Genomic DNA, 18,754 nt, shown 5'->3' with positions numbered 1-18,754 from the left:
AAGGTCAAGGTTTTTTTGGCAATAAAGAGTTCTTTTTCTAATAAGGTTATGTTATGTTTCGAAATAAAGAGCTCAGTTACCAAGTACATTTATTTTATTGGCGATGGTAGAACCTATTATGAACAGCAGGCAGTATGACCAGTAACAGAGAGATAGCGATATCATGCGCATGCGCATACAAAATGTTAATTAAATTTTTACAAGTATACGTTATATTCAGCGTTTGCCAAAGACTTTCAGGTAATCTTTAGCTGATCAGAATTTATACGCTTACACATGACTTATATGTGAATAATTTTTACTTGTCTGATTTTTGTCGCATCAGATGTTCTTTGAATCTACACGTATGCGTATCCGCCCAAGTGCAACATCGCAACCTCTCTATTACAAAATATGCAGCCAGACCTGTGTCAAGCAACCCACAAAGGAATGAACCCATGAAGTTGCCAAAGGCAGATTGCTGTCTAATTCTTGATGCAAGGGCCAACTTAAGATCGGTTACGATCAAGGTAGAACATACAGAGATTTTATGAGGTTCGCTATATCTATGACAGTCATTTTACGACATCAGTACAAATATTCTTAACTATTCTTATTAGCATTCACAAACAACAAACACACAGGTAGATGGGAAATGGCCGCGACTTTATTTCATTGATATTATGGCATATAGCATGTTTAAATTTAAAGAAATGAATATGAACACAAGAAAAATCACTAGCTAAATGGCATAGCAACTTACAGGCAACGCAAAGAGGCAGAAGCCCATTTTATAGGCTGACAATGAAGAGACTGGCAAATTGCAGAGATTTCTCCATTCACAGCCGATGAGAAAGTGAGGCGAATTGCTCATCACAATCCCGTAAGGTAATAGGAACTACATGTAAGTCTGGTCGTGAAGATATCATGCAACAATTGCTTTTACATATTAGTTTCTAATAGAATCACCACAGTAATATTTTGCATTTTTCAACGAAAAAGGGGTTGGATCGCGACAGTAATTTCGACCCGAAATTATAATAGAATATCCAGGAAAGACTGCACTATTGATAAGTGAATAAAGAAGCAGGAAGCGCTACCAGATATAGCAGGTGGTCTTATATTTATAATCAGACCAATGTGTTAGAGGTATGTAGCAAAGGATGTTGTTTTTCCGGTCTTGCCAATACATCAACATTAACCCTGCTAAACTAAGAAAAAGCCATTACGAAGGTATTTGTAAATGACCGACCATTTCTGATCAAGGTCTCCTCTAACAAAGGTTCGAAAAGGATTAATTCGGACTCGAATGCCGGGGAGGATCGCGTCATAACGCGATAGATTAAATACCATCTAAGCAAAAGGCTGTACTGATAAACGGACTTATGGTAGCATATAACTAGGGAGCCACCACTAGCGCCAGACCAGAAAGAAAATGCCTCTGTACATGTTATACCCTGCCCCTAGGTATTCTATAAGAACCATGGTCATGAAGGGGAAAATATACTAACCCGTTTCAATCGTGCATTTCTCAACTTAAACGCACAGTTCGGTGAATGGGTACCTGGTATATTGAACAAGCGATAATTTATCTTCCATCGTGCACCAGTCACATTGTCTCAATATTCCAAATTGCTGAGATTATCAACATATTGTATGCTTTCGTCAACGTTACAGAAAAAACTTGCTTGACCTTCCCTAATGAACATCCGGTCTAGAGGTCACGGCAGTGTGCACATGTTTGGCGAAATGTAAACAACAAAAACATGATTTAAAAAAAATCACATTTTTACAATAAAACTCGAAATAATGAATGAAATTCATCTTGTATATGATCTTTAATTTGAAATCGTACATTGGTCTGCATCTGTTCTGTTAATTTTATTCATTTTGCACGTTTCTGATGCATTTTCACATTTTAGCGAACACGTGTAGTAAACTGACGACTGACATACATTTTCACATTAGCCAATCAGAATGGTTTTGTAATCTAGAACGGAACTTCACCAGGGAAGTTCAAGCAAGCTTTTTGTGTAACGTTGAAATAACTATAAACTACGCGTTGTTTTTCTAAGATAAGATGTATTGAAGAAATGTGACCGGTACACAATGGAAGATAAATTACCACCTGTTTGATATCCATAGTACACATTTACCGAACTGCGTGTTTTAGGTATGAAATGCGCGATTGAAATGAGTTAGTATATTTTCCCCTTTTTCCCGCCACAGACAAAATAAGGAGCTGGTTTACAGGCGCTTCCAGTTTAGAAGGGGGTCAAGTTAAATATACAAGACCCACATAGGTTGTTAGAGGTATGTAGCAAAGTTGATCCACACAAAATTATAAAGATATGTACGGCCCTACTCGTACATATTAAAAAAAACCTCCTCCCGAACGGCATAACACCAACTTGGTCGGAAGGAGTCACCCTGCTAAACTAAGTCACAGTCAGTGCAAGGATATATATTAATGGCCGACCATACTTTTGGTACACGGTCCCCTCTAACAGGTTGCAGCCGGTTAAACCCTGCAACACCAATATACGACATGGTCATTCGAGCGCAAATATTTTCAGCAGATACTCCTGACCAAGCTAGACTTGTGAGCGTTTTTGATTTTTGATACAGCCGTTTTATCGTAATGCCAAGGAAGGTTTTATCAAACTATATGTGGATCAATTATAAAAAAATATCTATGCTCACTTTAGAACGGACAATTAAAACTTTTACTGCAACAAGCAAAGTTAAAAAGTGTCGTTCGCATCCAGTCCTACACTAGAAATGTTCGTTGCTTTACGAAAGTCGCGACAAATATATTTGTAATCCGCGCACCAAAACCCTAAAAACTCATGCTGAGAAAAGTACGGGAAAGCATTGGATTACATTTGAAAGCAGTAAAATTGTTATTATATCTGCACAAAATTAAATACAAGTAATAAAAGAAATAGAATAAAGAAAACATAAAATATAATAAAATTGTTACGGTGATTGAATAATGTCATTTTCACTTTAAATCTCGAAACTTAAAATGTTCACCTCTTTCAGAAGTTACCACGAAACATTAAAACGTTCGTTTCACAATTTTCATTTAACTAAATAAATAATCACTGCGACAGTTTATAGTAACATGTATAGGTGAGTGCAGGAGGAAGCCTTCTGAATACGACCAGACCCTTGCGAATATCACGCTGGCATGCCTGAGACTCCGTAAATGTATCAGTCTGAATCTGAAAAACAAACTTGACAGCAGAAATACGTCAAATTGATACTATACATATATCATTAAATGGAATTTTTCTATCGATGTTGTTCGGACGATTTCAGCTAACAAACTGGTTCAACGGGTGTGGCAAATACATGCACGGACTTCTCGTATTTTTTTGCCGCCAAGCGTGTAGATTATAAATTTACGAAACAAACCGTATAACGGAATGTAACTGATGTTGAATAATAGCAGACAAGTAATCTCTTACAACATGACAAAAAGTAACATCATTTATTTCTACAAGAGAACATAAATACATGCAGTTGCAAATAAGAAGTGTATGTATTTTTAGTAGATCATACATTAGAAACTGCATACCGTTAAAGCAGGATGTGGTCAAGTATCTGATAACAAAAAAAACGGACAATTCTAGATTTGTTGTCAAAATATTAAACATAAACGATTAGAAAATACTTAAACATAAAGAAATAAATAAATTATATATATTAACATTTATTGGAATAAAACACTGGATTGAGATGAATGTTCACGTATTTGACACTCGCAATTTCTGCTGAGTGCGAAATTGTTTATAACATAGTGCTGCGACTTCCTTTTTTATGATTCGGGCCCAATGGCTAACCCAACTTATCATCATGTTTAACGGTATGGTAGGGGTTGGTGTGCCATCTACCTGTCAACCTTAGATATTATAAACTGTTCAAAATGGTTTATACATTTGTAGTTGATAGTAAATGCATGCACATATAAAACGTAAATGCATCCGTGCACATATCATCTTGCATTACAATTTCAATAATTTGTGTAGTACAGGGTGGGGGGTTCATTTTAAAAGATATTTTTGAAAAGAACCTCAAATATTTAATTAAAGGAATAGACAACGCATAGCAGGAAAAATTGTTAAAAATAAAAAAAAAACTTTTTTCATTTGTTATATAAGTAGCTCTATATATCTATATATCAAATACAAAGATAACTGTGTACTACATCTTAATAACCCATCATTTGTTTCATACTTAAAATAAATTCTTAACACTCAAATATATCGCCACGTAAATCAATTATATACATAACGTGAAAAAAAGATGTGATTTCTACAATTCAATAGATTTCTAACTTCTTTGTATCATTTAGTCTTCCACAACTACAATTTATAGACAAGCTTTAGCTTAAAGCTAATTTATAACGGGATTAGTCCTTGACAATTGACTTTTTAAAATGATTTTTAAAGCTGTAAAAGAATTATAGTAAAGAAACTATTAACTAGGCATACCATATGTCTTTTCGTTAACAAACACAAGAAAAACAGTGTGTACACTACGACAGAGCTTTCATACTGAGGCACTGACGAAACTAATGACGTCATGCTCTATGTATAGAACTTAAAGAAAATGGTCGTACTTGTGTTGTGAAATAGGCCTACATGTTTTCTCAATCTTTTTAGAGATCGGAGGAAAGATATATCACAAAGTTTGGATTCTGACTCACTTGTTGTCCTTATGCAGGGCCGGGTCCAGACATTTTTAATGGGGCACCAGTCTTGAACGGAGACGTCACCGCCGAGGCGTATAGCAAGATATTGCACGGGGTACCAGTCTTGAACGAAGACGTCACCCCCGAGGCATATAGCAAGATATTGCAGGGGGTACCTTTGCCAATGTTAGGGGATTCATTTTTTTCCCTTGATTTGTTTGTGTTTGAAATACAGGTATGATATGATATCCTCAGGTGCATTAATTGGTGGGATTACTCCCGTCATATAAGGGGGTCAGGGGGCTCTCCCCCTGGAAAAGTTTGAAACTAGTACAGGCATGAAATGGTAGTCTCTGGTGCATTTTTAGGTATAAATTATGAGGTATTGTAGGGATCCAGGCCTGTAATATGGGTAGGATAAATGTTGTCCTACATCAAGGAACAAGTAAAACTCTTTTCACACCGAAAAAGGTAGATCTAAATTCAGTCGCAAATAATTATCAAATTGTATTTATTTATTTATTTATTTGGGTTTTACGGAGCACCAACACAGTATAGGTTATATGGCGCCAATCAGGACTACAAATTTTGGTTCCACATCTCATCAAATTGTAAGACTAAGAGGATTACATATTGTAGAAATTGTATACTGTTTAAGCAATGTCTGATCAAGTAGAAATTGTATACTGTTTAAGCAATGTCTGATCATGTAGAAATTGTATACTGTTTAAGCAATGTCTGATCAAGTTAATGATAATAAATCATGGAACAGATCTTGTCAAAATCTTGAAACACATAGGAAACATTTAACACAAACAAATAATTACAAAATGTACGTTTATATCTTATAACATTCACTGGAACAAAACACTGGCAAGAGCTGAAAGATCACATATTAGACAGTCATAGCTTCTGCTGAATGGCAACAACAGTTCAATGGTTGAATAGATCTAGATCTATCTGTTCATGGCAACGAAAATAAAGAAGCACAATGTTAACAAATAATAACGTATTCCTGAGATAACTGATCCGTTATCGACCATTTCATAAAAGTTTATTCCATTTTTATTTGTTTTGTGATGAAGACGAAAATCTATCGGCGTTGTGGAATGTGTAGTACTTGTGCTGACGTCAACAACTACGTGATTATCTTTTGGCGCCATTTCCTTAATTGAATTGTAGATAGCGGTGAGAAGTGGAAATTCTCCGGCGTTGCAATAATGACCAAGGAAGTCATCTTGGTCTATAGACCAAAACATCACACCAGCAATATTGCGACTATATGCAAATTTAACCTGAAAAGTAATTTTAACTATGATAAAATTGGGGCTCTATGACCTAATATAACAGTGGATTCCGTCCTAGCTGTTTTACTTATTTTACAATATGATTTTTAATGTCATAAAGATCTACCATTGCAATATAGCGTTCTTCGAGTAAGAAAATGAAATTCGGTTATTAAGTCACAAGATCTATTGTTACAAATTTGTTGTTTTTTTTTTCTTATTATTTTTTCTCACTTCACAACTACTCCATTATAAAAGGCGAATTACTTAAAAAAACTGTTTTGTGTCGATATATTAATTGATAGACTCTACATGTGATTTTAACTTAAACGGCGTATTCAGTCAGGAACTTTTTCATTCCACACTCGAGAATATTTACGCAGTCACCAAATGACATACATCTTGTCAATGTAAGTCAACATACAACATATAATAATGCAATAAATGATCATTAAAAATGTCCTGACGATTTGGAAATTACAATTACATTCAAATCCATATTTTATACACATCAAAATCTAATGTGGGTTGAGGTTTTCTCTATGGTGGCATGTTTCTACCAACGATGTGTTGAGGTTATGGCCTCGTTATGACACTCGGCAGTTTCCGTGTGATTACGTATTCACGATAGGCAACTCGGCAATCTTCGGACGTTTATAGATATCAAAGGGCAACTAGCTTTCCGTAAAAACCGGAAATGCCGACCCGCAGACGAAGAATACGCAAATGTACAGAAATTGAAGATTGACATTACGGGTCCGTAGCCGTCACCTTAAAATGCCACTTGATCAGTTATTATCTTGCAAATAAGAAAGTTCGTGTTCTTTTCAAGATAAAACTATTTGAGTGCCAACTACTGCCACTACGACTGGTTGTAAGAACAAGAAAACGTCAACATACAGCCGGTCAAAATATGCTAACTAGCCAACATCATCTCCCTTTTACTTCAGTGTTCATGATTTCAACCAGAGTTGGAGTTTTGATTCATACAGTTTTAGAAAAAAATATATGTATATTCTTCTTTATGAATTTTACTGAGTCGATTTGTAATGACGGAATATTAACACTGGATGTAAAATTTGCAATGGCGGAACATTTGTGTTGGCGCAAATAATAACAAATTTTGGTACATGTGTACTATAAGGGCTCTGTCTGCAAATGAATTATTACTACTGTTATTTTGCTTAAGAGAATCATAAGCCACGGAAACACTAGGAATGTTCATGCATGAAATATGGTTAAATGTAATTTTAACATCTACGGAGTAATTTGAAATATATAATTTCAAATGCGTCTATTCGAATAAAATATTTTTTCCGCTGTATCTTATTTAAGAAATAATAAAATCATAGTTTAGAGTTCAGATGCCAAGGAATCGTGTCGCAAGCATTCAGCCTGATTCATACAATAATAAGCACCTAAACGTCAAACTACGATTTCATCCAAGAGACATACAATAACTGATTAACTGGCATTTTATAGGCAGTTATTCTTACGGTGAACTGTGATTTTGTGGCACTATAACATCTCTGTTTATAGAAAATATCAGGTCGAGTTAGAAATAATACTAAAGTCTTATCTTTCGCTAAGTTATGATTGACGGTATCAGCTGTTTGGCATTGACGAATACATACCTTTTCTTTCATGCTTTTTTGATTGCCGTACCCCACCCACTGGTCTTCCATGTAGGCATAGGCCATCTTCTGTTCATCGTCCCAACGGTGTATAGCACCATTCTTTATCATCTCACATACCTTTAGACACAGTGAAAATAATGTTATTATTTCACATACCTTCAGACGCAGTGAAAAAGGTGTAAATATGTTATATCAAATATTACAGATTATAGCAATAACTGTCGAGTATGGCAATTACTTTCGATTATCGCAAATTATGCCCATCACCATCACAATAACTTCAATAAGCAATTTGTCCCCAAAAAGTGCCAATAAAGGGTAAGAGCCTACCAAATTCGATCTATGCTAAGCGAAACTCTCAGTTTTTATAACAGACCTATCAGAAATGAAGAGAAGTTTTATCAAATAAAACAAATCTTTTGTATCTACGACAAGACAGAAAAAAAACAAATGCAGCAAAGTTTAACAAAGTAAATGACTAGATTAAAACAAAGAAGGAAATCAAGCTCTGTACCTATTTAAGAACTAATTTATAGCTAAAGAGTGTTTTAACACTATTTATGCACGATGGCCGGTTATACATCGGGAGTAATAATTCAACGAGGGCGCAGCCTCAGTGAAATTATTTGTACGTCGCTTTACCGCCCGAGTGTTTTAATAATGTTAAAAAAACTCTTTTGCTATATATTATTTCGATTCTAATATGCCCTTAATCTTAAACAGTAGATAAAATGTAGTAGCGCTCTTTTTTGGTCGCATCAAAAACTTTGACATCACTGCACGTTAACGTGACGTCATTCTAGGGTAAGTGTGTTTTAACAGAGACAAGCATATTAGAATCTGCGATATACAACGGTTGACGCGCGGACCGGTAAGAGAGCATTATGACGTCAGTTATGACGTCAAATTGCCGCATTACGTCCGACAATTACTCCTCGGGTAAATGAAGTCCAGCATAATATTTATTAAAATCTGTCAATGAGCATGTCAGAATGAAAAAAAATCAAGGCCTACGCACCTGAACTCGAACCGTGGTAAATTAGATGATAAACCACTCGAAGGCCTTGATTATTTGTTATTTTAATTACTTTTCAGCATTTAAACATTGCCTTTCTCTGCTTCATGATATGACACTATCAATTATATCTGAATGTTTAGTATATCTTAAAATGACTTCTAAAGCATCCTCTAGTTTGAGCAACATCACTACGTGGTTTTCAAAATTTTGTTGCAATAAAATTTGAAATTCTTTGATGTTTCATCACATTAATTATACATTTTAATCATCTTAAAATTACTACAAAAAATGTTCTATGTGTTAATTAAAATCAAATACCTATACAGCCTTAAAAAAAGGTTAAATCTTATAACTTTGAAGACTCCTTAGTGGAACACTATCCAGGAGCATGCAGGCGCACTCATTAGGTTAACACACCCCATTTCATTACTGGAATGATGTTGAAACATCATTTTCTGTAAACCCCATATAAAACAAACAGACAAAGTTATGTTTTATAGTATATAACATATCTATACCCGATAATAAGTCACGTGTCCTTCACGACCAAGGTACGGTCCTGCTTTCCCAGCACCCTTCACAGGGGATCCTACATCAGTCGCGGTTCTGTTTTCCAGAGTAAATGACGTGGCGGCCCCGGTCAAACCTAGGATCAGCTTGCGGCGCGGAGCCCCTCCTGATATCCACCTGTCAACAGCCCACGACTGAAATTTGATATAAAGTGGTATAGAACTATGTATTATTTTCTCTAAACATCCGAAAACATTTAGGCTCCATCAAAGGCAAAGATCGGTAACGGAAGTATACATTTTGTTCATCCAATCAATCCCACTGTGACCATCTTTTTGGGTAGCTAACTTCACATTTTTGTCTCATTTTTACCATTAATGGGAGCAAAGTATTCTTTAAGGTTGTTTATCATGTCAATATATATGTCATATTATTAATTATTAATTATCATGATTGTGTTTTAAGCCATTGTAAAAGATCCAGTGCCTGTTGTATTAGCCAGAAGCCGTAAGCCAAGCGGTAATACTACAGCTATAGGATCGATCTATTACAGGGCTATTGTCAAAACCATTGTTTACTGACAGTATTATTACATGATCGCTTTAAAATGTTTAGAATAAATACAGACGAATAAAAAAAGGTTCATTACGAGTAAAACTGATGATTCTCGATCGCAATGCCCAGTCATCACAGACTTGTCAAATAATGGGTATAATGCTGGTATAATGCACGGGCTGGAATGACCGATAAAGGGGCTATGTATTGTAACCATGTTTGATTAATCATAAAATAGCCCTTTGGTTGGCCGACAAGACAAACTTGAGTTAAAACTGGGTCCAATAATGTAACGATATGACCCAAATTTCGTCTAGCAATTCAAAGCGCCGATTAAGTCAAACAACAAAAATGGGTCTGACAATACAACAGGTCAAACTACTTGTTCTGACAATGTAAAGACATAACAAAAAAAAACACTCGTTCTAGTGAAAAAAAAACATCGCTAAACTTTCTGGTCTATAAATAAAAAGACATGGCAACAACTGGGCCTTAAAATGAAAATACGTCACAACAACTGGTTAGATGGATGGAAGATTTAAACAGCGACAACTTGGTCTAACCAGAACAATACATATCTATGGCCATTCCCGTTACTCTAGGGAACCATGGTAGACCTCTCGTATGCGAGAATGAGCGATATATGACAATTATTGAGTCAAACGGTATAAGACGTACATTGCAGCAACTGGGTTTCACATTACAAGTTTTACAAGACAAAAACTAGGTTTAAAACTACAAAACAAAATTTTAACAACTGGATGTAACAATACAAAACATACCAACAACTATATGTACAATACGAAACCTGGTAACACCTGGATTTAAAGGTACAAAACATGGCAACAACTTAATGTACAATATAAAACATGGAAACAATTGGATTTAACGGTACAAAATATGGCAACAACTTCATGTACAATACAAAAATGTGAGAATAACTTCATGTACATTGCAAAAACATGGGAACAACTGAATTTAATGGTACAAAACACGGCAACAGCTTCATGTACAATACAAAAACATGAGAACAACTGGATCTACCAGTGCAAAACACGACAACAACTTAATGTACAATACAAATACATGGGAACAACTGGATTTACCAGTACAAAACACGACAACAACTTAATGTACAATACAAATACATGGGAACAACTGGATTTACCAGTACAAATCACGGCAACAACTTCATGTACAATACAAAAACATGAAAACAACTGGATCTACCAGTACAGAACTTACTTGACTAAGCTGCTGATTAAATCTTGGATTAGATGCACGAGAAAAGAGTGGTGAGGAGAAGCTTGTGACGTCACTCCAAGGTCCGTGAAAATCATATGCCATAATCTGTATGTAGTCAACATGTCTAAAATAAATAAACAAACCAGTTACATCGTATTCGTGTGAATGATTTCTATGTGTCTCTACTTCTCTCCATGAAATTGTTCCGAAAATAATCCAAATTTAAGATTAACTAGATAATGAACGTTGTGGCAACGTTAAATGTCGCAACGCCGCTAAATGTCGCAACCACCGTTATATGTCGCAAGGTTGACGTTAAATGCCGCAACCACCGCTAAATGTCGCAAAATCGTCTGCCGCTAATTTTTGCGACATTTAACGTTAAAGGTGCGACATTTAGCGGCAGACGATTTTGCGACATTTAGCGGTGGTTGCGACATTTAACGTCAACCTTGCGACATATAACGGTGTTTGCGACATTTAGCGGCGTTGCGACATTTAACATTGCCACAAACGTAAATATGTTCTAAACTAGAACAGGTTATCTTATGGTAGAAATACGCCACCATAATCATATAAGTAATAAGATCTCAGGCAATTATCGGTCGAAGCCCTAAAATGAACTGGTCCACCTTTTTTTGTATACTGCAACTGAAATTTAAGCGGTAAGTCTGATTTATCCCTGAACTGACATTCTGTTTTTATTTACACTTGCCTTAAGCAGTCACGTGCCTTAGGTTTCAGACTTTAAAAGCTGATAAATATGGATCCAAGTCCGATTTAAAAGAATTATCTGCGTATTATTACTATTTTCCAGGTGTGTGTGTTTTTTTTTTTTTTTTTTTTTTTTTTTTGGCATTTTGGCAGGGACCGTAGAAAGGTTGGGTTTTACTGGCGATGCGCGGAGGCATGCGAATTTTATAAATGCTAGTGTATTACAAATGTCGAGCTCTACCCAGTATCGAGCCAAACATGAATGTTTGCGACATATATTTGGATCATCGGCTCGAAATAATTGGAATTGGCAGCTTCTGCATAGTCCTTGTTTGAAAAAATAGCTTGTTAAATGTTATTGTAAAAGGTCCATGTACATTTAACGGTTCGAACTTACAACTTTAGGCATGAATAGAGAAAACTGTTTTCATTTTGACGTTGCTTTTCTTTTGAAACAGTACACGGAATCATTTGTCTGTGGACAAGTCTTCGGTTTATTGCTAACATCGGGTCAATATGAGAAGTCCGATGTTGTTGGGAAACAAAATCTTTTAACAACAAAAAAAAAGAGAAAAGTTTGAAATTTCGAACACAGCACGGGTAAATGACTAAATTCTTTTTAATAACTATTACCTTGAAATTTCTGTAATGTTATATGAGCTGGTGATAGTGTCTTCCCCGACGGCAACGGCAATGGTAATCAACAGGCGTGGTTTACTGGTTCTTACAGCCTCTTTGTCGAATTCCTCCCTCATTATCTACAGACACATAAGAAAACACGTGAAAAACGTGCGAACGCCATTAAATGTCATCACAGAAAGAACCAGCACAAAAACCAACAAAACCATATCTTGAATAAATGCTATTTTCAAATAAGAATTTGCCAAAATAGTTTTTATACTTATTAGGCATGGAAATGCGTTTAGATAGACACTTTATCACGCCGATGAGACACGTCGAGTCTCGATTTCATACTATCATTCTAACAGTATTATGTGTTTTTATACCTTTTAGATGGAATAAATCATAATTTTGAAACTAATTTCCTTGATTAATGACAATTAATCTTTAAAAATATGAACGTAAAAAGGGGGAAAAACAAACGTTTCACTCATCTCAAGCATTTCCATCAAATATTTAAGTCGATAAATATTTCAAATAGTGAGCGTGCGTACGGTTGAGAAAGGTATACATTTTTCATGCTGCATTTATAAACTGACTGATTAATGCATAATTTTTATTTGATGTTAATGTTACATAGTAGTTATAAAAACTTGCTGCTTACATTATAAATGACAGATGGACTATCTTGGTAGTCTTCCGTGTTTGTAACATATTTATGTGGCACGTATTCTATCTTTTGGCGTAAACGTATCTATGAAAATTGCTGTCTGACATGTTTTCTTACTTCTTTCAAGGAATTGACAGAGTTACAAAATTGGTTCAAAAATGTAAAAATGCTGACATTTCATTGGCAGCCATTTTGTTTCCATGGCAACATGAATCAAAATGGCTGGTTCTAATTTATTTTTGGATTTTAATTTCAACTGTCTTTCTTTCACTTTGCAGAATATTTTTTGAATGTATTTTTTCTATAATGTATTGTGCTTTATATCCCAACTCAAGAAACTTCAGAATTTAATCAATTCAAAGGGATATTACCTAATACTTGATCCAACAGTGTGTGTATGACGTCATAAACACACAAATATGGCAGCCTTCGTGATCAGCCACTTTCTTAAATTTCTAACTATCCATGTTTATTTTAATAGTGATCCGATAAAACTCTGTCATCATGATGGAATACTTAACGATGGCTTTCATACAAAATGCATACTTGGATTAATTTTCGTCAGAAAAAAAAGACTTAGTTTTGTCCAGTAACTGTAATAATTCACGTGACACGAGTCATAAAAACTAGCGGTCTGGAGTTTATGCTACTGACCGGTCTATAGTTCAGCACTACATTTTGCAAGTAAGAAAAATGATTCCTGATTCAATCTGATAAAACACATATTGAATGGCTTGCATTTTACTATAACTATAAATAAGAAACGTACTATATGTAAATCTGGCGTCAAATGACGCTAGTTTGTTCTGTTTCTAGGGACTACGTTCCCAGGGCAATTTATAATGCAACCGGATGAAACCATCCTCTTACTTTATGCACTTTTGCTAGAGATTGATAAATATTGTTGATACAAACGTCATATGTTTGTCACAGGTATGGAAATAAAAACTTCACGTTTGATAAACGTCTCTTTTCATTCGACAGACGTATCAATATCTTGCATGTTTAAGCGGACTCACATTCGCCTTAGAAGAATACAATGACAACATTTACAATTTATTTAGTCACATTACACTGACATTTATGGCAAACATAACAGCTATAACTAATCACATCGTAATAGATCAGAAAAACAAGTTGTTTATTATATTTCCATTTGATAATTGACCTGCACTCATCTATCTTGACATAAACATCTGTAAATTAGATTTTTAGTATTCGCGGTAGTTTTATATTCGCTAATATTCGCGAACACTGAGAGAAAGAGCGTATTCATATTCGTTCGCGAATAATCGATAAGTGAGTAGTAATGGGGCCCTTACTACTTAAGTGTATTAATATTCGCGATGGTTTTATTTTCGCTAATATTCGCGAACAGAGAAAGAGCGTTTTCATATTCGTTCGCGAATAATCGATAAGTGAGTAGTAATGGGGCCCTTACTACTTAAGTGTATTAATATTCGCGATGGTTTTATTTTCGCTAATATTCGAGAACAGAGAAACGAACGGTATTCATATTCGCTCGCGAACAAAGGATATGTGTATTAATATTCGTGATGGCTTTATTTTCGCTGACAGAGCGATTCGTGTACTGTATTTCTATTTTTTAGTGAAAGTTTTACTTTCGCATATATCCACGAACAGAGCGATACGCGAGATGCTTTTATTTTCGCTGATATCCATTTTAAGTTTGATGCGCGTATTAATATTCGCGACTTTTTTCTTTTCGCAAATTCTCGTGGACAGAGCGATATGCGAATTATTATTCGCGATGTTTTTATTTTTGTTATTATTCGCGACAATTGTGACACGCGGATTCGAAATATTCGCAATTACCAATCAGCGTTATCTCAACCGGTTTAACGAGTTAACAGTCACGAATTCTGAAGCATGTGAATATTTCTGGTATCTATCTAATATCAAAATAAACGTGACGTAAAGATTACCCGATCTCCAATTACAAAATATCTTCTGGATTTTTTTCCCATATCACTTATAAAAAGATATGCTAGACCACACCAATCAGTAGATACACATAATATACCTTCAGCAATGTTGAATATTTGTTTCGATATATATCGTCTGGCCATTCCCAATCAACATCGATACCGTCGAAATCGCGATCCCTCAGATATATCGCGACATTCCTCGAAAACAACTTCATCGTTTGTGGTGATTGAACGACTTGTATAAATCCGCCATTTTTAGCCGAAGCACCGCCTATAGACAACAATGTCACTAAGTCCGGATGTTCTATTTTCAGCTTATTAAAATCGAAATATCTCCCTTTCTTATTTACGAGTTGACCATTGTCATCGTCATTTTGAGATGGTATAAGTTTCATATTGGATCCATCGATGTTGGCAAAAGCGTAAATAAGATGTGTACACAGAGTCACATTGATGTCCCGGATTTCAAATCTGGCGTCAAATGACGCTAATTTGTTCGACCAGTTGGTGAAATAGCAGAAGTTCTTCAGTTCAGACGCTGAAATTAAAAACAAATGTTACTTTAGTTTTAATGCAAGTCTATGGAATATGACAGGAAACAAACCTGTCCGATGAATATAGTCTAAATCGACGTCCGTATCACAGATTAGTCAAAATAATGTACACCCCGGAGTTTTTCCAGCACCGGCAAAACACGCGGGGAAATCCTGTCTGGAATGCAAGAAGCACATATGCACCATATCCGCAGTAATTGCAATTTAATGTTTTATCCTATGAATACTTTTTTATTTTATATGATACTAGCCTATACATTTTCTTTTATATCACATATAGACAGTTTCTAGTTACGATTATCAGTGTCTCTTAATAAATTGTGATTAATTACTCTTACTTAAATTTTAAAAATGATGCATTTTCGTCGTATGATTAATCAGTGAAAATCAAGTCCAAGTAAAGCCGGGTTAAGACAAAGTCTTTGCATTTAACTCGTTTTGATGGCGCCGTGGAAAAACTGTTCAGATCGATTAAATTCCCGTTCCCATTTCTGCAACCATCCCAAGAATTCAAAGTTGTAACAAGTCAAATGGTTTATCGCGCCAGAAATTTGTACAAACCGGACAGAAGTTGCGAAATTGTCATTTGTGCAGGAAAGAAGCGTTTACCATAATGTCCAGTACTGGACAGGTATAGTGACTATGCACGGACACAGCCAATTTTCTCAGAGGGGGTCCGATCCCCTGCCCCCCCCCCCCCCACCCTGGAAATTTTGAAATTTGGCACTTCATTTTTTGCATTCTGGGACAGTTTTATGGACTAACCTGTTAAATTTGGGAAAAATGATAAAATCAAGCTTTCTTGAAGGTAAAATTCTTAGTTTCTTTTAGATAAATAATATGAATTATGTCGGGGTCGCATGTAGCAGCAGCCGCATATACTTTACATGCAGTCCTAATGTTGCCTTTTTCGAAAAACAGTTTCTTTCCTTCTTGTCTTCTTTCCTTTTTTAAAGATTTTCCAGAGGGGGTCCGGACCCCCGCCCCCCCCCCCCCCCCCCCCTCTGGATCCGCGCATGGTGACATATCATGCTTTCTGTTTATGCAGGTAAACTTGTGTTTGGTTAAATTTCAACAGAGCACAATTGTCTGAACAGTGTACAAACTCATTACTGTTTTTTTCAGGCAAGGGTGGAAAGTGGTAGAAAATGAAAGCAGTAACATTTTTATTTAAAAAAAAAATAAACAATGAGACAAACATTTCCAACATCTTTGGACGGTTCAAAAATCTGTTAAACATACGATAAAGCCCGAAACGCGTGAAAATGTTCCGAATGTAAATCGGGTGAAGTAAGCGCTCTGTGTATGCGTCTGGATTGATTAAACTGGGCGAGTCTACTTACTTATTACTTGAGGATGAAAAAAAAACGTGTTTTTTAAATGTTGCTCTTAAACAAGGGTGGCGGTTGAACTACTAAAAATACAACAACAGTTAATTCACAACAAATCGTACGGTATGTTTTATAATCAGTAGAAGCTAGTCGTATTTACGCTTATGAGACCTGTTTCACCCACAAGTAAAGAATTCACAGGTCCATCATGAAATATTTTCCCCAGCGCACATATACTTGTCCTATTCAAAATGATCGCGGCCTCATCAATGAACAAAATGTCTTTCAATAAACATTACTTATGTACCTTTTGGGCTTGTGGGTATTTCGTACATAAAACTTTAACAAACAAACAAATAAACAATCACGTACATCTTATTTATTTTTGTTGTTACATTACTTCCATGAAATTATTTTATTAATTGATAACAACAAATATGATAATGCAAAATAACCTTTGTTTAAAACTGGAATGAATCTTTTACAACCCATACACTTATATTATCATAAGTTTTATATTTCTATATAATTATATGTAATATCATATCGAACTCTATCCGACTGGAAAAAATCGCATCCGGAATTGGGAGAGGAATTAACGATTAGAGAATATATTATTTTTCTTAATCATGAAAGAATAAGTGACCAGTTTTTCTTTCGCTAGAAAGTAATAATAATAAAAAATATTATACATAATTTCGTCTAGTTCATTTCCGCGTCGGCTACATTAAGACAATAACGAAAGCATATATCGCCTCAGTCTAAATATGTAGATTTATTATGATAATCAAAACAGAGCATAAAGGTAGTTAATCAGATTTCAGTCAAGTAATGTATTTGCATACGATCATATACACTTATCTGTGATCACTGAGTGCTAAATTCATGATAAGGAAGTATTTTTAAAATTTGATTTTCTCTATCCTGGTCGTCAAACCAAGGTTGAGATATTTTAGCATAGGTATAAATTTAATAAACATACGTAGCCTAGGGAGTGATATGAATATAAAACATACTGTCTTATACTGGTCAATTAATTGCATATACAAATATATATTTAGCCGAAATTCATCAGATGCAAATGAGAAAAAATATTATTGCCTCCCTTTGTCTATCTTGGTAACTGGTTAGAACCAAGACAGATGGAAAATGCATTAATTTCGGGGCTAAAAAAGTTTTAAAACTAGCCTTTTAGTTCATAGGATTGAAGTTTATCAAATGGAAAGTAAAACTAGAAATTATATTGAGATCAAATATTATACTCAGCTTTTTAAATAACTTTTATATTAAAGAGTGTGAAAAAACAGTAAAATATACATTTCCTATAATCTTACACTAATTTCCTATAGTCCTTCATATTAAAGATATAACTGTATGTAATTGGGTTTTTTTTCTTTAAATAAATCTCTTATAGAAAAATTATACGAAGAAATGAAAAAAATGTCATAAAATGTTGCTTAAATTTGATTGACAACCTAAATGAGTTAGAAAAATAAAATTACACCGACCTTTGTCTGCCTCTGTGTATAATGTTAATCCAGACACGATAAGAAAAAGTATAACTCCCTTCATGATATCTTTTCTTTATGTAAATGAATATAACAAGTGTATCAAACATATATTTCGTAATAGAATGTATGAATACAGTATATACCGGCCTTGTTTATAGCTATATGCAAACCACACATGATAATTTTTTTTGGTTGACTACGTCGCTGTTTAATCACCTGTTATACCGAGGGCCGTTTACAAATTAATGATATTTATCTTTACACGTTTTATTTGTTGACCTCTGTGCACAAATACGATAAAACAAAACAGATAACTATATAATAAATACAACTATCTTGTATCGCATTTTAAACAAATTATTTTTAGCAATTATAGAATGTGGTGTTTTCGTTGTTTTATTTGGGGTTTTGTTGTTTTTTGTTGTTTTTTTTTTGTTTTTTTTGTCGTCACAAATCTCTTCAAATTAAAACTTCT

At 34.8% G+C, this 18,754-nt stretch overlaps 1 protein-coding gene across 1 annotated transcript; it reads right to left on the bottom strand.

Moving 5' to 3' along the window:
- Positions 1-3,461: 3,461 nt before the first annotated feature.
- Positions 3,462-18,474, bottom strand: LOC123536956 (chitinase-3-like protein 1). Its single transcript, XM_045320472.2, has 7 exons — positions 18,277-18,474; positions 14,979-15,421; positions 12,277-12,401; positions 10,930-11,053; positions 9,138-9,323; positions 7,599-7,718; positions 3,462-5,973 (listed from the first exon to the last, which is right to left on the bottom strand). The coding sequence occupies exons 1-7, from the start codon at positions 18,338-18,340 to the stop codon at positions 5,635-5,637; spliced, it is 1,401 nt and encodes a 466-aa protein (XP_045176407.2). The 5' UTR covers positions 18,341-18,474; the 3' UTR covers positions 3,462-5,634.
- Positions 18,475-18,754: the final 280 nt, after the last annotated feature.

This window comes from Mercenaria mercenaria, chromosome 17 (genome assembly GCF_021730395.1).
Source record: "Mercenaria mercenaria strain notata chromosome 17, MADL_Memer_1, whole genome shotgun sequence".
Lineage (NCBI taxonomy): Eukaryota > Metazoa > Mollusca > Bivalvia > Venerida > Veneridae > Mercenaria > Mercenaria mercenaria.
The sequence above is the reverse complement of the archived record's forward strand: the minus strand, read 5'-3'. Positions and strand labels throughout refer to the sequence as shown.